General features: G+C 35.0%; 1 protein-coding gene across 1 annotated transcript; it reads right to left on the reverse strand.

Moving 5' to 3' along the window:
• Nucleotides 1-6,462: 6,462 nt before the first annotated feature.
• LOC6046230 lies at nt 6,463-8,347 on the reverse strand. Its single transcript, XM_001863423.2, has 4 exons — nt 8,030-8,347; nt 7,873-7,959; nt 7,123-7,812; nt 6,463-7,057 (listed from the first exon to the last, which is right to left on the reverse strand). The coding sequence occupies exons 1-4, from the start codon at nt 8,058-8,060 to the stop codon at nt 6,879-6,881; spliced, it is 987 nt and encodes a 328-aa protein (XP_001863458.1). The 5' UTR covers nt 8,061-8,347; the 3' UTR covers nt 6,463-6,878.
• Nucleotides 8,348-13,556: the final 5,209 nt, after the last annotated feature.

The following is a 13,556-nucleotide window of genomic DNA, read 5'->3' on the forward strand; positions in this document are numbered from 1 at the left end:
AATTTGGAGAAAACAATATCTACACGTCTAAAAATAAATTTATAAAGAAAGCCTACTTTGTTATAAAGAAAAAAAATCAATCCTGTAAAATTTCGCATTTTTTTTGTGACACATATTATTAACATTTCTGTTGTTTTTTAATGTCAGATAAACCAAATTTTTATTTTTTGCTTTCTGGGTGATTTTGAAACCGGCTTGAGTCAGGGGTACTCAAATACATCCCATTTTCAAATTCCCGACTTTCAATTTTTCCAGAACCTCAAAAATATGTATTTCTTATCTGAAGATGGGTTTAAATCAAAAACTCTTTATAGAAAATCAATAAAAACCATCGGACAAAGTTTCTCAAAAAAAAAAACATTTTCAGTTTTAGTAAAAAAAAATCTGAATTTCAAAGAAAAAAAATCATTAAAAAATTTTAATGAAAAATCCCGCTTGATAACACTTTATATTTTACCACTTATTTTATACGAGTGTTTCTAGGCAAAAGTTCTTTAATTATTATTAGTTTTATTAAAGACCCCTTTCCATTGCAATGGCATTCGTGTAGTTCTTTACCCAAGCAACATTTTAGGTTTTAAGTAGGCCATAAAAGCCTATTTAGGCCGTATCAGGGTTTTCAGAACCATGATAAAACCTGTAAGTTTAAAAATGTTACTAGGGTAATTATCTAATCAAGCAAGTACACAATTAAATTCGATTTGTCCCGTCATTTAAAAAGGTTTTATCCCTTATCCCCGAATCCCACTTTCCCGAATCCCATATCTCCGAAAATTATTTCCCCGAAAATTCCACATCCCCGAAAATCATTTTCCCGAAAATTCCATATCCCCGAATGTCATTTACCTGAATGGCCATTTTACCGAACTGTCGTTTTCCCGAATTTCATATACCCGAATGGTTACTTCACCGAAAAATCAATTTTCCCGAATGATAACCTTGATATAAACTAAATTGTTATTTTGGGATTTTTTTTATAAAAGTATGACGTTAATATTAAATTCTCCTACGTGTTTTTACAGATTGAAATTAATTTAAATGCACATGGAACACAACTGGATGAAAGTTATTTGATAGATTTAGATTCACCGCAGAAACTTACACGTAATGCAAGGGAATGGTTGAATGAAGGGAAGGCAGTTGTTGCCAATCACAATTTAAATACTGTAAAATTGATGTAAAATTATTTTGTTTCACTTAATAGTGAATCACCAGCTATTGAAGGGAAATTGAGTTTAAATTGGACATTAATTTGGTAAAATTGTAGTGAAAGCTTCCTCGAAATGAAAGATCGTGCAAAAATGTTTGGTTTCGTAAATGATTTGTTACCTAACAAACAAAAATTATTAAGTTACAATATTGGAAATTTGAACTCAGCTGTCTGCGACAAATGTGGTGGAATTGATTCTAATTCACACAGAATAAAAGAGTGCCCAAGAGCAAAAGAAGTGTGGGAATGGAGTAGTCGTATTGTCCAAAATCGATATAAAATGAATGTAGTTGATTTAGAGGATATTCTTCAATTAGATCTCGATGAGAAAAGCGAATCAGAAAAGGCAGCTTTATGGCTTGCAGTAAAAACAATCAGTTACAATTTGAGAGTATCAGAACCGTCATTATTAGGTTTGAAAAAGGAAATAAGAGAGCATAGATGGAATGAGCGAAAAAACATAAGGATTATTTTTGGAAATAGTTTGAATATTTGTTAAGAGCAGGTTATGATAGTTTGTAACACGAACAATGGGTAAATATATTTTTTTTAAAATCGAAAAAAAAAACCGTAGAAGGCCATCCATAAACCACGCGGACGCTTCAAGAGTGCGGGATATTAAGATCATCCATGTTTCATTAAAAAAAAAAAATTCTTTTGTAGCGGCGATTTTCAGCAAAGGACAATTTTCCAAAACGCAGGGTGGCCACTCAAGTCGGGAAATCGGGAAAAAGTCGGGAATTTATGATTTTTTGTCAAAAAGTCGGGAACAGTCGGGAATTATAAGCATGCTTGATTGAAAATTAATTTTTAATATTTTGTACAATTCTCAAATTGAATTCACTCAATTCTGCTTTAATAATTACTTTAAATTTAAGGTTCTTTTCACTATTTCAATATATTTGAGTATGGAAAAGCTGTTTAAGACATTCAAAATCTCAATTAATATTGGAGTCTTTGACACAGATCTTCATAATATTTTTCATGAATCATATGATCTCTATAAACTTTTGTTTATCATACAAGAGGTAAAGTTAATGAAAAACTAATATAAAAATAGAGCCTAATGGCCAGCATTCTATTTCATTTTGTCACATAGATTGAATATTTGAAAACGGATTCCAACTTGAGTTTGGCAATGGTTTTTTGGTAAATATTTTGTATTGTTTAACTAAATTCTTTAAGTAATTGAAATATGTTTTTTTTTTTTTAATGTTGCCGTTAAACTTTTTTTTGAGTATGGTTAAATTACTACTATACATAAAGCTTGATTTTCAGTTTTCCGAAAACATAAATATCGAATAAAATCCAAAATTTAAAAACTTTTTTACGTTTTGAAAACATAAAGAAAATGTTGAAATTGCAAAAAAAAAACCAAGAAATTTAGAGTTATTGCAAAACTGTTTAAAAAATTGTCTCTTCAAACATTTTGCCTAAAATAAGTGGTAAAACATAAAATCATATCTAACTGAATGTTCATTGAAAAAAAAAAAAAAAAACAGGTGAATACTGACCACTAGATAAATAAACTTTGATTAAAAAAAAAAAAACAATATCAAAAATTACAAAATTAAAAAGTTAACCAGGCAATTTTTTTTATGAATTTCTTGACATTTTTCTAAATCCTTTGAATGAATAATTTCTGCAATTATGTTTTAATCATTCTTTGATTTAAAATTATGATGAAGTTTAAAAAAAAATAGGAACGAAATTTTAAGTTCAGTTATCATTAACTTTTTGCCATTTCCAGTTGAAACGATGTTTCAAAAACTATACTTTTGCCAATTTAAAAAATAACATGAATGTTATAAGTATTGTTGAATTTTCGATAATTTTTTCAAAGACTAATTGTTTGTGTTTCTACTCTGAATCATAATAATGAAGTTTGTGAAGTTTTTTTTTCAATTGTTGTTTAGTTTCTGTATTAACAAAAAATGCCTAAATTTAGATTATTTTAAATTCATTTAATTTTTTTTTCTTATAGAAAGTTTTTTGTTTGAAATCATTCTTTAGATAAGAAATGCGTATTATTTGAGCATTCTGGAAAAGTCTGGAAAAAGTCGGGAATTTGAAAATGGGATTTGAGTGGTCACCCTGAAAACGGTATCTACGTGGTAAGGATTGAACAGCAACGATAGTTTTATGCGAGGACTCGATGCGCAGGATTCAGTTTGTTCTAGATGTTGTTTGACTGAACTGATTTGTATTTATCAATTTTAGCTGGATGAAGGCCATGAACAATTTTTTTTTAATTTTTTTTTACGTCCAATTCGAGTTTTGCGACCAACCCTTTCAATTAAATCTAAATAGTTTATTATTGAATTACAAAATGCATTTTTTGAATATTTCATCACTGCCATTTTAGATTTAAAATTACTAAATCACTTTAAAGTAGTTTAGGGACTCGAAAGCCAAAAAAAAAGACGACTAAATTTTTTTTTATTATTCGATTATCCGAAGTGAACATTTGACAAGGCCTTCGGAAAATCGAGTCTGAACTGTATTTTGATTTTCAACTAAATGCATTTTTTGCGAAATGACCAATGTATCAAATCGACGTTGTTGTGTTATCTTGTCGTTTGTCGCTTTTTGACGTTCCGAGAAAAACGCGTTTTGATGTTTGGCCTTGAATAAACGAAAAAAAGAGCCAAACACGTTTTGTTTGGTTGACCATTCTGTGCATTGTCCCGAAGTTTGGTTGATTTTGGTTGCCAAGGTCCCGAGTAACAACTACAAATTTTTGTGGTAGTCGGGCCTGAACGTTTGTCAAACACGTTCTGACCTGAAATCCCTCTGGCCAGTTGTCGCACTTACATCAATTTAAATATTCAAAATTCTAGTGAAGCTCGGAATTTTTTGAACGTTCAATTGTGGACATGATACTTCATTGCCATACCCGCCTGGAAAATGATTTTCAGGGATGTGGAAAATTAGGGGAAGTGGCCATTCGGGAAAATGGTTTTTAGGGGAAGTCGCCATTCGGGGATGTGGCCGTTCGGGGAAATGGATTGTTCGGGGAAATGATTTTCAGGTAAATGACATTTCGGGGAAGTGTCTTTTCAGAGATGTGGAATTCGGGGAAATGTCTCTTCGGGAATGGGGGTTTCGGGGAAATGTCATAGATTCATTTAAAAAACATGTTTTTTTTACAAACTATTTAGAATACATTGTATAACGTTTATTCATGAATTTCTTGTCAAATTAAGGCTTTTTAAACTTTTTACAGATTTTCAATTTTGAGAGCACATAACGGAAAAAGACGTTAATCTTAAGAAAAACAATATTTAAAAAACTAAAAATTAAAAAAAACGTCGATTATATTTTTTACCTGCCATATTTGCAATTTCATGATTTTGCAATATTTTCAAAGCGTTAATTTTTTCCATTCAACAATAATTTTTTTTTGGAAACAATATTTGAAATGACTGAATGAATTTAGTTTAAACTTTGAAAAATATTTGCAATGGCCCAAATTCTGAAATTTTCAAATTGTTTGATTTCAGATTTTTTATTTTCTTTAATTTTAAAATTACATTTTGCTTTTAGACGGAGATTTTAGCAGATTGCTAAGTGGATTTCGTCATGATGTGATAATTGGGAGTAGAACCCATTATACCTGAATCATAGTGGCAATTGAATCTTTAATTTTTTCAATAAACCACAAATTTAAAAAAATTAAATTTTAGATTGAAAAAACTTTAAAAAAAGTTTCATAAATTCAAATTTTAGAAATTCTGTAATTTTTCGAATTTTGTAATTTTGGTTTTAATAAAATTCATATTAATATGATCTCTCAATATTTATTGTTTGCTATATTATAAAAAAATGCCTTGGAACCTTAGGAAGCCTGTACCGAGCAAAAAAAAATATTAGGGTTAAATCCAATCCGTAACATACCATAAGAATCATTTCTGTACATTCTATGTTTTTATCTTAGGAAAAAGTTTAAAATTTGATTCAGAAAAAAAGAAAATTATTTCGAAGTTTCGCATTAAGAAAAAAACAATCAATAATTTTTTTGATTAACAACATCTTAGAAATTGATGTTTTTGCACTCAACAAAAAAGATTGAATTTATCTTATTGCTAATATATTTTCCTTGGAAATTCTATCGTTCTCAATTATATTATTTATCAAAATTGCTATCCGCGCGGAATCCGCGCCTGTACAAAATTAGCCAGCAAATCCGCGCCAGATAGGCGCCATCCGTAACAACCCTGTACTTGGAATTTCAGACTTTTCCCGACTTTCTAACGAAAAATCAAAAATTTCCGACTGTTTCCCGATTTTTCGTGGATTTTGACGAATTCCCGACTTTCTCAATTTCCCGACTTGAGTGGCCACCCTGAAAATTTTATAGCCTGAAGTGGTTTTTTTTAACATAACTTTTGAAATACTTTACTAAACTTTATAATTTTTTCATAAACTTTGAAAAAATATTTGCAAGAACAATCAATTTAAAAAATATATATTTTTGAAATTTGTAAATTTTAATTCTACTTTTTTGTAATTTTCGTTTCTTTTTTTTTCAATTTTTCGATTATTAAATTTAAGATCTTTTTTTATGTTTAGTGCGCTGGCAGTGAGGACGCGAACTCTTGTTTTTTCATGTTCATTTCTTTTGTGTCGTTGTTCGTTTGCATGCGGTGAGTGATTACCATAATTGAGAGTTGATTGCGGGCCACGTGTTTTCTCGGCAGGATTGCTACTGTTTTCGGCGTCCTGCTTTTTTTTCGTTAGCTGTGATAAAATCCATTCTTTCTCTTAATCGTTAATCGGAAGGCACGCCGATTGCAAGCATCAAAGCGACGCGGTTATTATTGTAGTGATTTTGAGGTTGTTTTTTGTTCATATATTTTTTGATAGAAATAAGCAAAAATTTGTTAAGACAAGCAAGTTGAAGCCGTATTGCTTGATTAAATCCTCCTTACATCATCGCTGATCGGAAGGCATGCCGACGAAAAAAATTGTGGAGAATCGCGATCGATTCAATTATATGTTGCAAGTTGCAATAACGGTGTAGCAATTACGGGTTGGTACTAATACATTGGGTCATATGAATTTCAGAATTCGTGCCTCCCTTCGAAAAAATAAATAAAAAATGACCGGCAACACAAATACAACAATGGACCAATTTCACAACGTACAATCGCGCACATAATCGTTTAAGGTTTAATATTTTCTTTTTATTAATCATGTGTTTTTGTGTGTTTGTTAAGCAATTTTTCAAAATCTTCAATAGTACTTTCGAGTTTAATCTTTTTTTTTTTTTTTGTTTGTTTGTTTGTTTTGTATTCATTAATCACACTTGGCTACAAAGTTCAACTCGCTCGTTGCAAAACCCAGAAACTGAAAACATTGAAACTTTCGGTTCGGATTTTTTTTTTATTTCCTGCTCTGCTCTCTAAAAATGTTCCAAATTTGTCCCGAAACAAAACTCGTTTGATTATATTGATTAAATGTGTTGGTGTTGGTGAGTTTGGTGTAAAACAAACGTGGGAGATGTTGTGTGGTGCTTTCTTGAGAAAGTTTTTCAGGGAGGGGAACGATTGGAAAGGGGGGATCACTACCATATTCTACATCAGTTTCTCAACTAAAAGTTCCTACCTTTCGCCGCGGTGCCGCCTTCGGTAGAGAGAGAAAAGTAATCACAATGTCCCGTCCCGTACTACGCCAGAAACAGCTGGCCATCGCTGGCCGTCGTCAGGGTCAACGTTTGGGGCTGCTGCTGCTGGGAGGTTGATTTTTTCGCCTTCGTCTTGGCGAACCGCTTGTGCGACTTTTCGATGGCATCCTTCATCTCGGCCACGTACTCGTCGTACTTGAGCCGGTCCTTGAACCAGGCGACTGGGAATTTAAGGGTGGGGGATTCGTTTTGCTTTGTTGAATAAAGGAATTTGCACTTTACTCACCGTACAGCGAATCGCTGAAGATGACCAGCGAGGACAGCTTGAACTTTTTGCCCCCGTCCCAGGTGACCGCGTCCAGCACCTCGTCGCTGATCAGCATGCTGAGGGCGTTCATCACGATGTTTTCATCACATTCCAGCTTGATTTTGGTGAGATACTCAAACAGCTTATTGTACAGACTTTCGTCGCTGCAGATGCCCTTGTTCAGTTCGATCAGTTCCTTGAGGGTTCGCAGCGGGAACTTGAACGTCGGTTCCTGCACCACGTTCATGCAGCTCGACTCGGCCGCAATCAGGCCCAGCCCGGCCGCAGCCGGATTCGTGACGACACCGGAAGCGCCGGGAGTTTCCTGCTTGAGGGCCGCTAGCCGGTTAAAGCTCTGCTCGGCCACCACCTTCAGCAGCTCCTCGATGTTGGACAACTTTTTCAAGATCAGCTTGATGTCATCCGACTGGGAGGACGCCGGTTGTTGGAGCTGCTGCTGCTGAATCGTGATTCCAGTTCCTCCGGAGAACGCACCGCCGCTCGTCACCACCGTCGTAGAACCACCCGCACCTCCAAGCGTCCCGCTGCTGTTGCTGGACGAAGTGCTGGCCGTCACGCACGACGAGGAAGGCTCCTGCTGGCGAACCCGCTTCAGCTCTTCCGAGTCCATGCTGTGTTCATCGTCGTAGTCATGATCGCCGGAAGTTGCTAAAAACAAACAGTCATTTAGTACCATCGTCCCCACAATCCAGTTAGCCCCCAACTCACAAGGCTTCTCGTCGTGCTTGTCCTTGTCCCGGAACTTTTTGATGATTATGTGTATGTCGTCCGAAATGGGAATCCTCCTCTTCTTGGCTGCAAAAAAAAACCCACAAAACATCAAATCAATCAAAATCACAACCCACCTCCTCCACAGTCTACTCACAGGTCGTGGCATAGTTATGGCAATTGTCCATCCTCCGGATCTTCCCAAGACCCTAAAAAATCCAAAACACTCCGTTCCTCTTGCGAAGGTAAACAAACGCGCGCGCACACACCGCTCTTCCGGAACCGCACCCACCCGCAGACTTCCTCGGAAGTGTGGCCTAGTCAACGCGACGCGAACATGCCGCGCGATCCACGCAATCTCTGGAGGAATTTCTCCGACGGAACCGAAACCGAAGCGTATCGAGAAACTTTTTCGCAATTTTTGTGCGGAGTCGTCCACAAGTTTGACAGATGGGGAGAATCTGACAAGCAAAACATTCGCGTGCACGCGAGCGGAACAAAAGGCCCAGTTGATACCCGAGCAGAACGTTTCGTTTCATGGTTTTGTTCAGGAAATTTCAGGCAGAACATTGCAAACGGGCTAATGATGATATCCTCCTCTTACCCTTACCCAGTCACGAAATATTGTAGCAGAGCTGGTTCTGGGCCGATACGCACCTTCCAAGAAAAGGGGTCAAAAGGATTTTGCTTGATTGGTACTTCTGGTTGACAGTTCTCGTGCTTCGATTGGTAATTTTGGTTTGAGATGGCTCCAGGTTTTTTTTAATGCCTGCTAAAACGATGGAACATTTCTGCTAGAATTCTGTAAGAATATCTAGCTCTGTAAGAACTCTGCTAGAACGTCGTGACTGGGTATGTAAAGTCTACAGAAAAAAAACAAACGAAATTTGCCCTGAAAATGGTCAAATTTTCACTTTTCTGAAAAACTCCATTCAAAATCCAAATTACATGCTAACTATTTTTTGACAGCTTAAAAACCCGCCTTACCTTATCGACAATCTAACACCTTGATGTAAGGCCGCAAAGGGGTTGAAATGGATTTTTAAATCAATTTCAGAATGATCCTAACTGGACTCCATATTTTTTTCCAAACTCCGGCCGTTGCAAATATTTTTCGAAGTTTATGTCGCCGCCCACTCAACCCCCCCTTATCAAAATTGGTTTGAAAAATCAGGGGACAAAAAAAAAACATTTTTCCAAAAACTGTTGAAAAACTTCCAACAATCTAAATTACATTTTTCAGCATTGGTTATCATTTTAAGCATGTTTGGGCTTATTTTAAAATGTTTTGAATTGTTATGGAATTCCAATGTACAACACCGCACAAAAAAAAAAAATGTCGTCAGTACTTAGATTGAAACTTATGATGGCAAAACAACTGGACAGGTGTATAATGCATTTTTTTTTTTAAATGAAAGTTACAATTTAAATCTTACGGTCAGGAATTCTAAGTCAGCTTTGTTGAGCTCTCTAAACAATTTATCGAAGCGATTGGTTGAAGGGGAAGATGTGGCAGATGAAATGAGTATTGTTAAATCTAAACTAATGAATCTAGAACAAAACCGGTTGAAAAATCTTGGGGAAAAAATGCCGTCGAGCACAATCGCAGAGGGGGAAAAAATGACAGTTTATCAGCTTTCAAATTCGATACATCGTGGGAGTTCTTTCGGTCTTCGTTTGAAAGACATTTCAAACGGAAATATTGTTACTGAAAGTACCAAAATTGGCCCCATGGTGCACAGTTACTTTTCGGAACAGTACAATAACGTTTCAGATCTTGTTGACCAAGACGAAGCAGACGTTATTTTACAAAATGTAACAAAGAATTTAACGATTGAGGAAAAACAAAGTTTAGAAGAGTACATAAGTGTTGAAGAAATCGCTGCAACTTTAAAATTATGCAACCGTAAAAAGTCGCCGGGCCCGGACGGGCTGACTTATGAATTTTATCTAACTCACTTTGAAATTTTAAAATTTGATATTTGTAAACTTTTTAATGCATATCTTAGTGGAGAATTAATTCCTCCAAAAGAATTATCAGAAGGAATAATCACTTTGATACCTAAAAAAGGTGATACAACTCTTCTACAGAATCAAAGACCAATCAGCTTATTAAACACAGATTATAAACTTTTTACAAAAATTATTGCAAATAGGATACAGTCAAAAATTGGAAATTTAATACATATAGGGCAAAGTGCATGTATAGCAGGGCGTTCATGCACAGATAATCTTAATGATGTTCGACGTATTTTAACTAAATCGATTGAAAGTTAGAGCTTCAAAGGTTTTTTGCTTAGTTTGGATCTCGAAAAAGCTTTTGATAAAGTTAGTCATAATTTTCTATGGATTGTTTTAAAAAGGTTTGGATTTTCAGATAAGTTGATTAGTTGCTTGAAGTGTTTATATGGAAAAGCTTCTTCTAAAATATTGTTTAATGGTTTTCTTACGGAGGAGATTAGAATTAGGTGTTCAGTCCGTCAAGGCTGCCCTTTGAGTATGATTTTATTTGTTTTATATATAGAACCTCTTATTAGGAATATTGATCAGGCCATACTCGGGGTTCTTACGTTTAATAAATTCCTCAGAGTCATTGCCTTCGCTGATGATTTAAATGTGTTTCCTAGAAACAATGAAGAGTTTGATATTGTCCTCAGTATTATTGACTCTTTCTCTCAATGTTCAAAAATAAAGTTAAACAAAGATAAATCATGTTTTTGGAGGATAAATAAATGTACAGGAGGTCCCTTTATTGTTAAGGAAACAGAAAATTTAAATTTGCTCGGGGTGACCTTTAAGAGCAATTGGAGCAATACTATTGATTATAACTACGAAAAATTAATAAATGGGATAAAATATAGGATCAACTTTAATAATTTTCGAACAATGGATTTAACTCAAAAGGTTTGGTATTTAAACACATTTATTCTTTCTAAGTTGTGGTATCTCTCACAAGTTTTCCCACCAAAAAATAAGCACATTGCTTCAATTAGGAAAATATCGGGAATGTTTCTTTGGAAAGGTTGTATTTTTAGAGTTGACAAAAGTCAGCTATATTTAGATATGGATCGCGGTGGATTGGGATTAATAGATCCAGAAGCCAAGTGCAAAGCATTATTTATAAAAAATATTTTAAAAGAAACAGATGTCAACTCTCAAGATGAAAAATACTTATTAAATTTTAATCATTTACAAAGATTGACGAGAAATGGCAGGGAATGGGTAGAAGAATCAAATAGGCTAATCAACGACAATATTCAAATAAAATGTACTAAACAACTTTACCGTACTTTCATTGATCAATACAAATTTACCCCACGTATTGAAACAGAGTTTCCTTTAATTAACTGGAACATACTTTGGAATTTAATGAATAAACCATATCTTTTATCACATGATAAATCTAAACTTTATTTGCTTTTCAACGATCTTGTACCAAACAAGCGCAAATTATTACATTATAATATAGGAAGAGTGGAAAATGAAATTTGTGAAGTTTGTGGTGAGATAGACACTAATCTGCATCGAGTTCGTAGTTGTCTAGCCGGGAAAGAAATTCGCGATTGGGTTTTTGGAATTTTTCGAAAAAGGTTTGCAGTTTCGGCTAAGCAAATAGATGATCTTTTTATCTGGCGTATTGATACTGAAAGTTTTCCCCAAAGGGCTGCGATATGGCTTGCTGTACACTTTGTCGCTTACTGTGTGGATAAATTTCCCCGTTTCAATTTGTTTATTTTCCAGAGGAGCATAAGAGAGTTTAGATGGAATTCGAAAGGTTTAGTGAAGAAGTATTTTGAGGATTATTTGAACATTTGTTGGAGTTGCACCAGTCCAGTCACATCCAGGAGGTGAGTTTCCGTGTCGACGACGTCCACCGGCAGTTGCGGAGGGATGAGGTCGTCATCATGAAGGTGCCGTTCAAAGAAAACGAGGATCTCCGCAAGCATTTCCTGGCCATACTGATGACGCTCCAACTCCCCCCGGAGCATTTTGCCAACGTTTTGCTGAGGCGAATTTCGAGACCGAATTCTCAAGGTGCATCATCAAGGAGTATCTCAACGCCACCGATTGTGGTGGCCTTCGAGAGCAGATACAAACGAAACGAGTTCATGAAGGCGTACTTCCAGAAGGCAAACCTTTCACTCAAGGATTTAGGGTTTCCTTCAGATGGCAGGATCTACATCAACGAGAATTTGTCAGCGCAGAACTACTCGGCCTTCCAGCAAGCCATGGGCTGGAAACGGGAAAAGAAGATCCATTCAGTGAAGGTGTCTGACGGAATGGTGTTCGTTACCACTTCAAAGGAAGCCAAACCCATCAGGATCTTTCAACACACGAGTCTTTGGAACAAGGATGAGTTTCCACAGCCTCCTCAGCTGACACCAAAGCCGACGGTTGCAGAGTAACTTGATGCTGAGCGCAGATTCATCGAAGCTTCATCTTGGAGAATCGTTCTATGCTGCTTAGGAATAAGTAGTTTTCTTTTTTCTATTACTATTTTTATAAACCTTTCCACCTTTCTTTACTAACTTCTTTGACACAATCTTGTTATTTTCTTTTGCTATTTATATTCTGTTTACATTCTGTTTACAAACCCAACTGATTTCTAGATCTTAAGTATTTTTATTGATTCTCAGTTTAGAAAACTGGTTTTGAACTCTAAATGGAATAGATTGTTTGGAATGTATTTGATGTTATATAAGGGCTTTTAGTGCGTAGTAGTAGTAGAAGTAGTGCGTTTTTTTTTTTTTTTTTTTTTTTTTTTTTTTTATTGTTGTTAATATTTGTATTTGTTCTCAGCTGTTGCTTGATTCACTTTTTGTTTATTAATGGCAAACGTTACACATGATGTACATGAACTGCGTTTCGACCCCTGTCACACATTTCTTAAAAACTCAATAACGCAAGTAAGAGGATTCAAATTGGCTCATCTCAATACTTGCTCGTTAGTTTGTCATCTCGATCAAGTCAAACAAATATTTTCACAAACTGGTTTTGATTGCGTCGGATTTTCAGAAACATGGTTAAATGATTCATTGACTAATTCTTTAATAAAATTTGACGATTATAGAATTTTAAGACATGATCGTACTTCCAGGGGTGGTGGAGTTGCTTTGTATGTGCGTCCATATTTTAAACCAAAAATCATAAAAGTTCAAATCCTGGTTCTACAGAGTATTTGTTCTGTGAACTTACTTTAAAGAATACTACATTGCTCGTTGGAGTTGTTTACAAACCTCCGCAAATAACTGACGTTTCATCATTTGAAGAAGATTTAGCTCAATTGCGTTCAATCTATAATAACATTGTGTTGATGGGGATTTCAATGTGAATATTCTTTCACAAAATTCTCTTTCAGACCGATTTTCAAACATACTGAACAATTTTTCACTTTCCATAGTCAATACCGTGAATCCTACCCACTTTTTCAATACCGGTGCCTCTTTACTTGATTATTTTATAATTTCAGATAATATTACCAATGTCTTTTTCTCTCAAAAATCAGTTCCATCAATTTCCCACCATGATATCATTTTTACAGTCTTAGATATTCCAGTTCAAGCAGCTTTCGATAAAATGATTTCTTTCAGGGATTTTAAACATTTAAACCCACAAACAGTTATAGACGACTTCCCAACATTCAATTTTGATGAACTCAACAACATTGAGGATTGTGAAATTTT

This window comes from Culex quinquefasciatus, chromosome 3 (genome assembly GCF_015732765.1).
Source record: "Culex quinquefasciatus strain JHB chromosome 3, VPISU_Cqui_1.0_pri_paternal, whole genome shotgun sequence".
In the NCBI taxonomy this organism is placed as follows: Eukaryota; Metazoa; Arthropoda; class Insecta; order Diptera; family Culicidae; genus Culex; species Culex quinquefasciatus.

Coding starts and splice junctions, on each gene's coding strand:
- LOC6046230 (XM_001863423.2), bottom strand. CDS start 8,060: ATGGACAATTGCCATAACTATGCCACGACCT. Junction 7,960..8,029: donor CCATAACTATGCCACGACCT/GTGAGTAGACTG, acceptor TTTTTTTTGCAG/CCAAGAAGAGGAGGATTCCC. Junction 7,813..7,872: donor CAAGCACGACGAGAAGCCTT/GTGAGTTGGGGG, acceptor GTTTGTTTTTAG/CAACTTCCGGCGATCATGAC.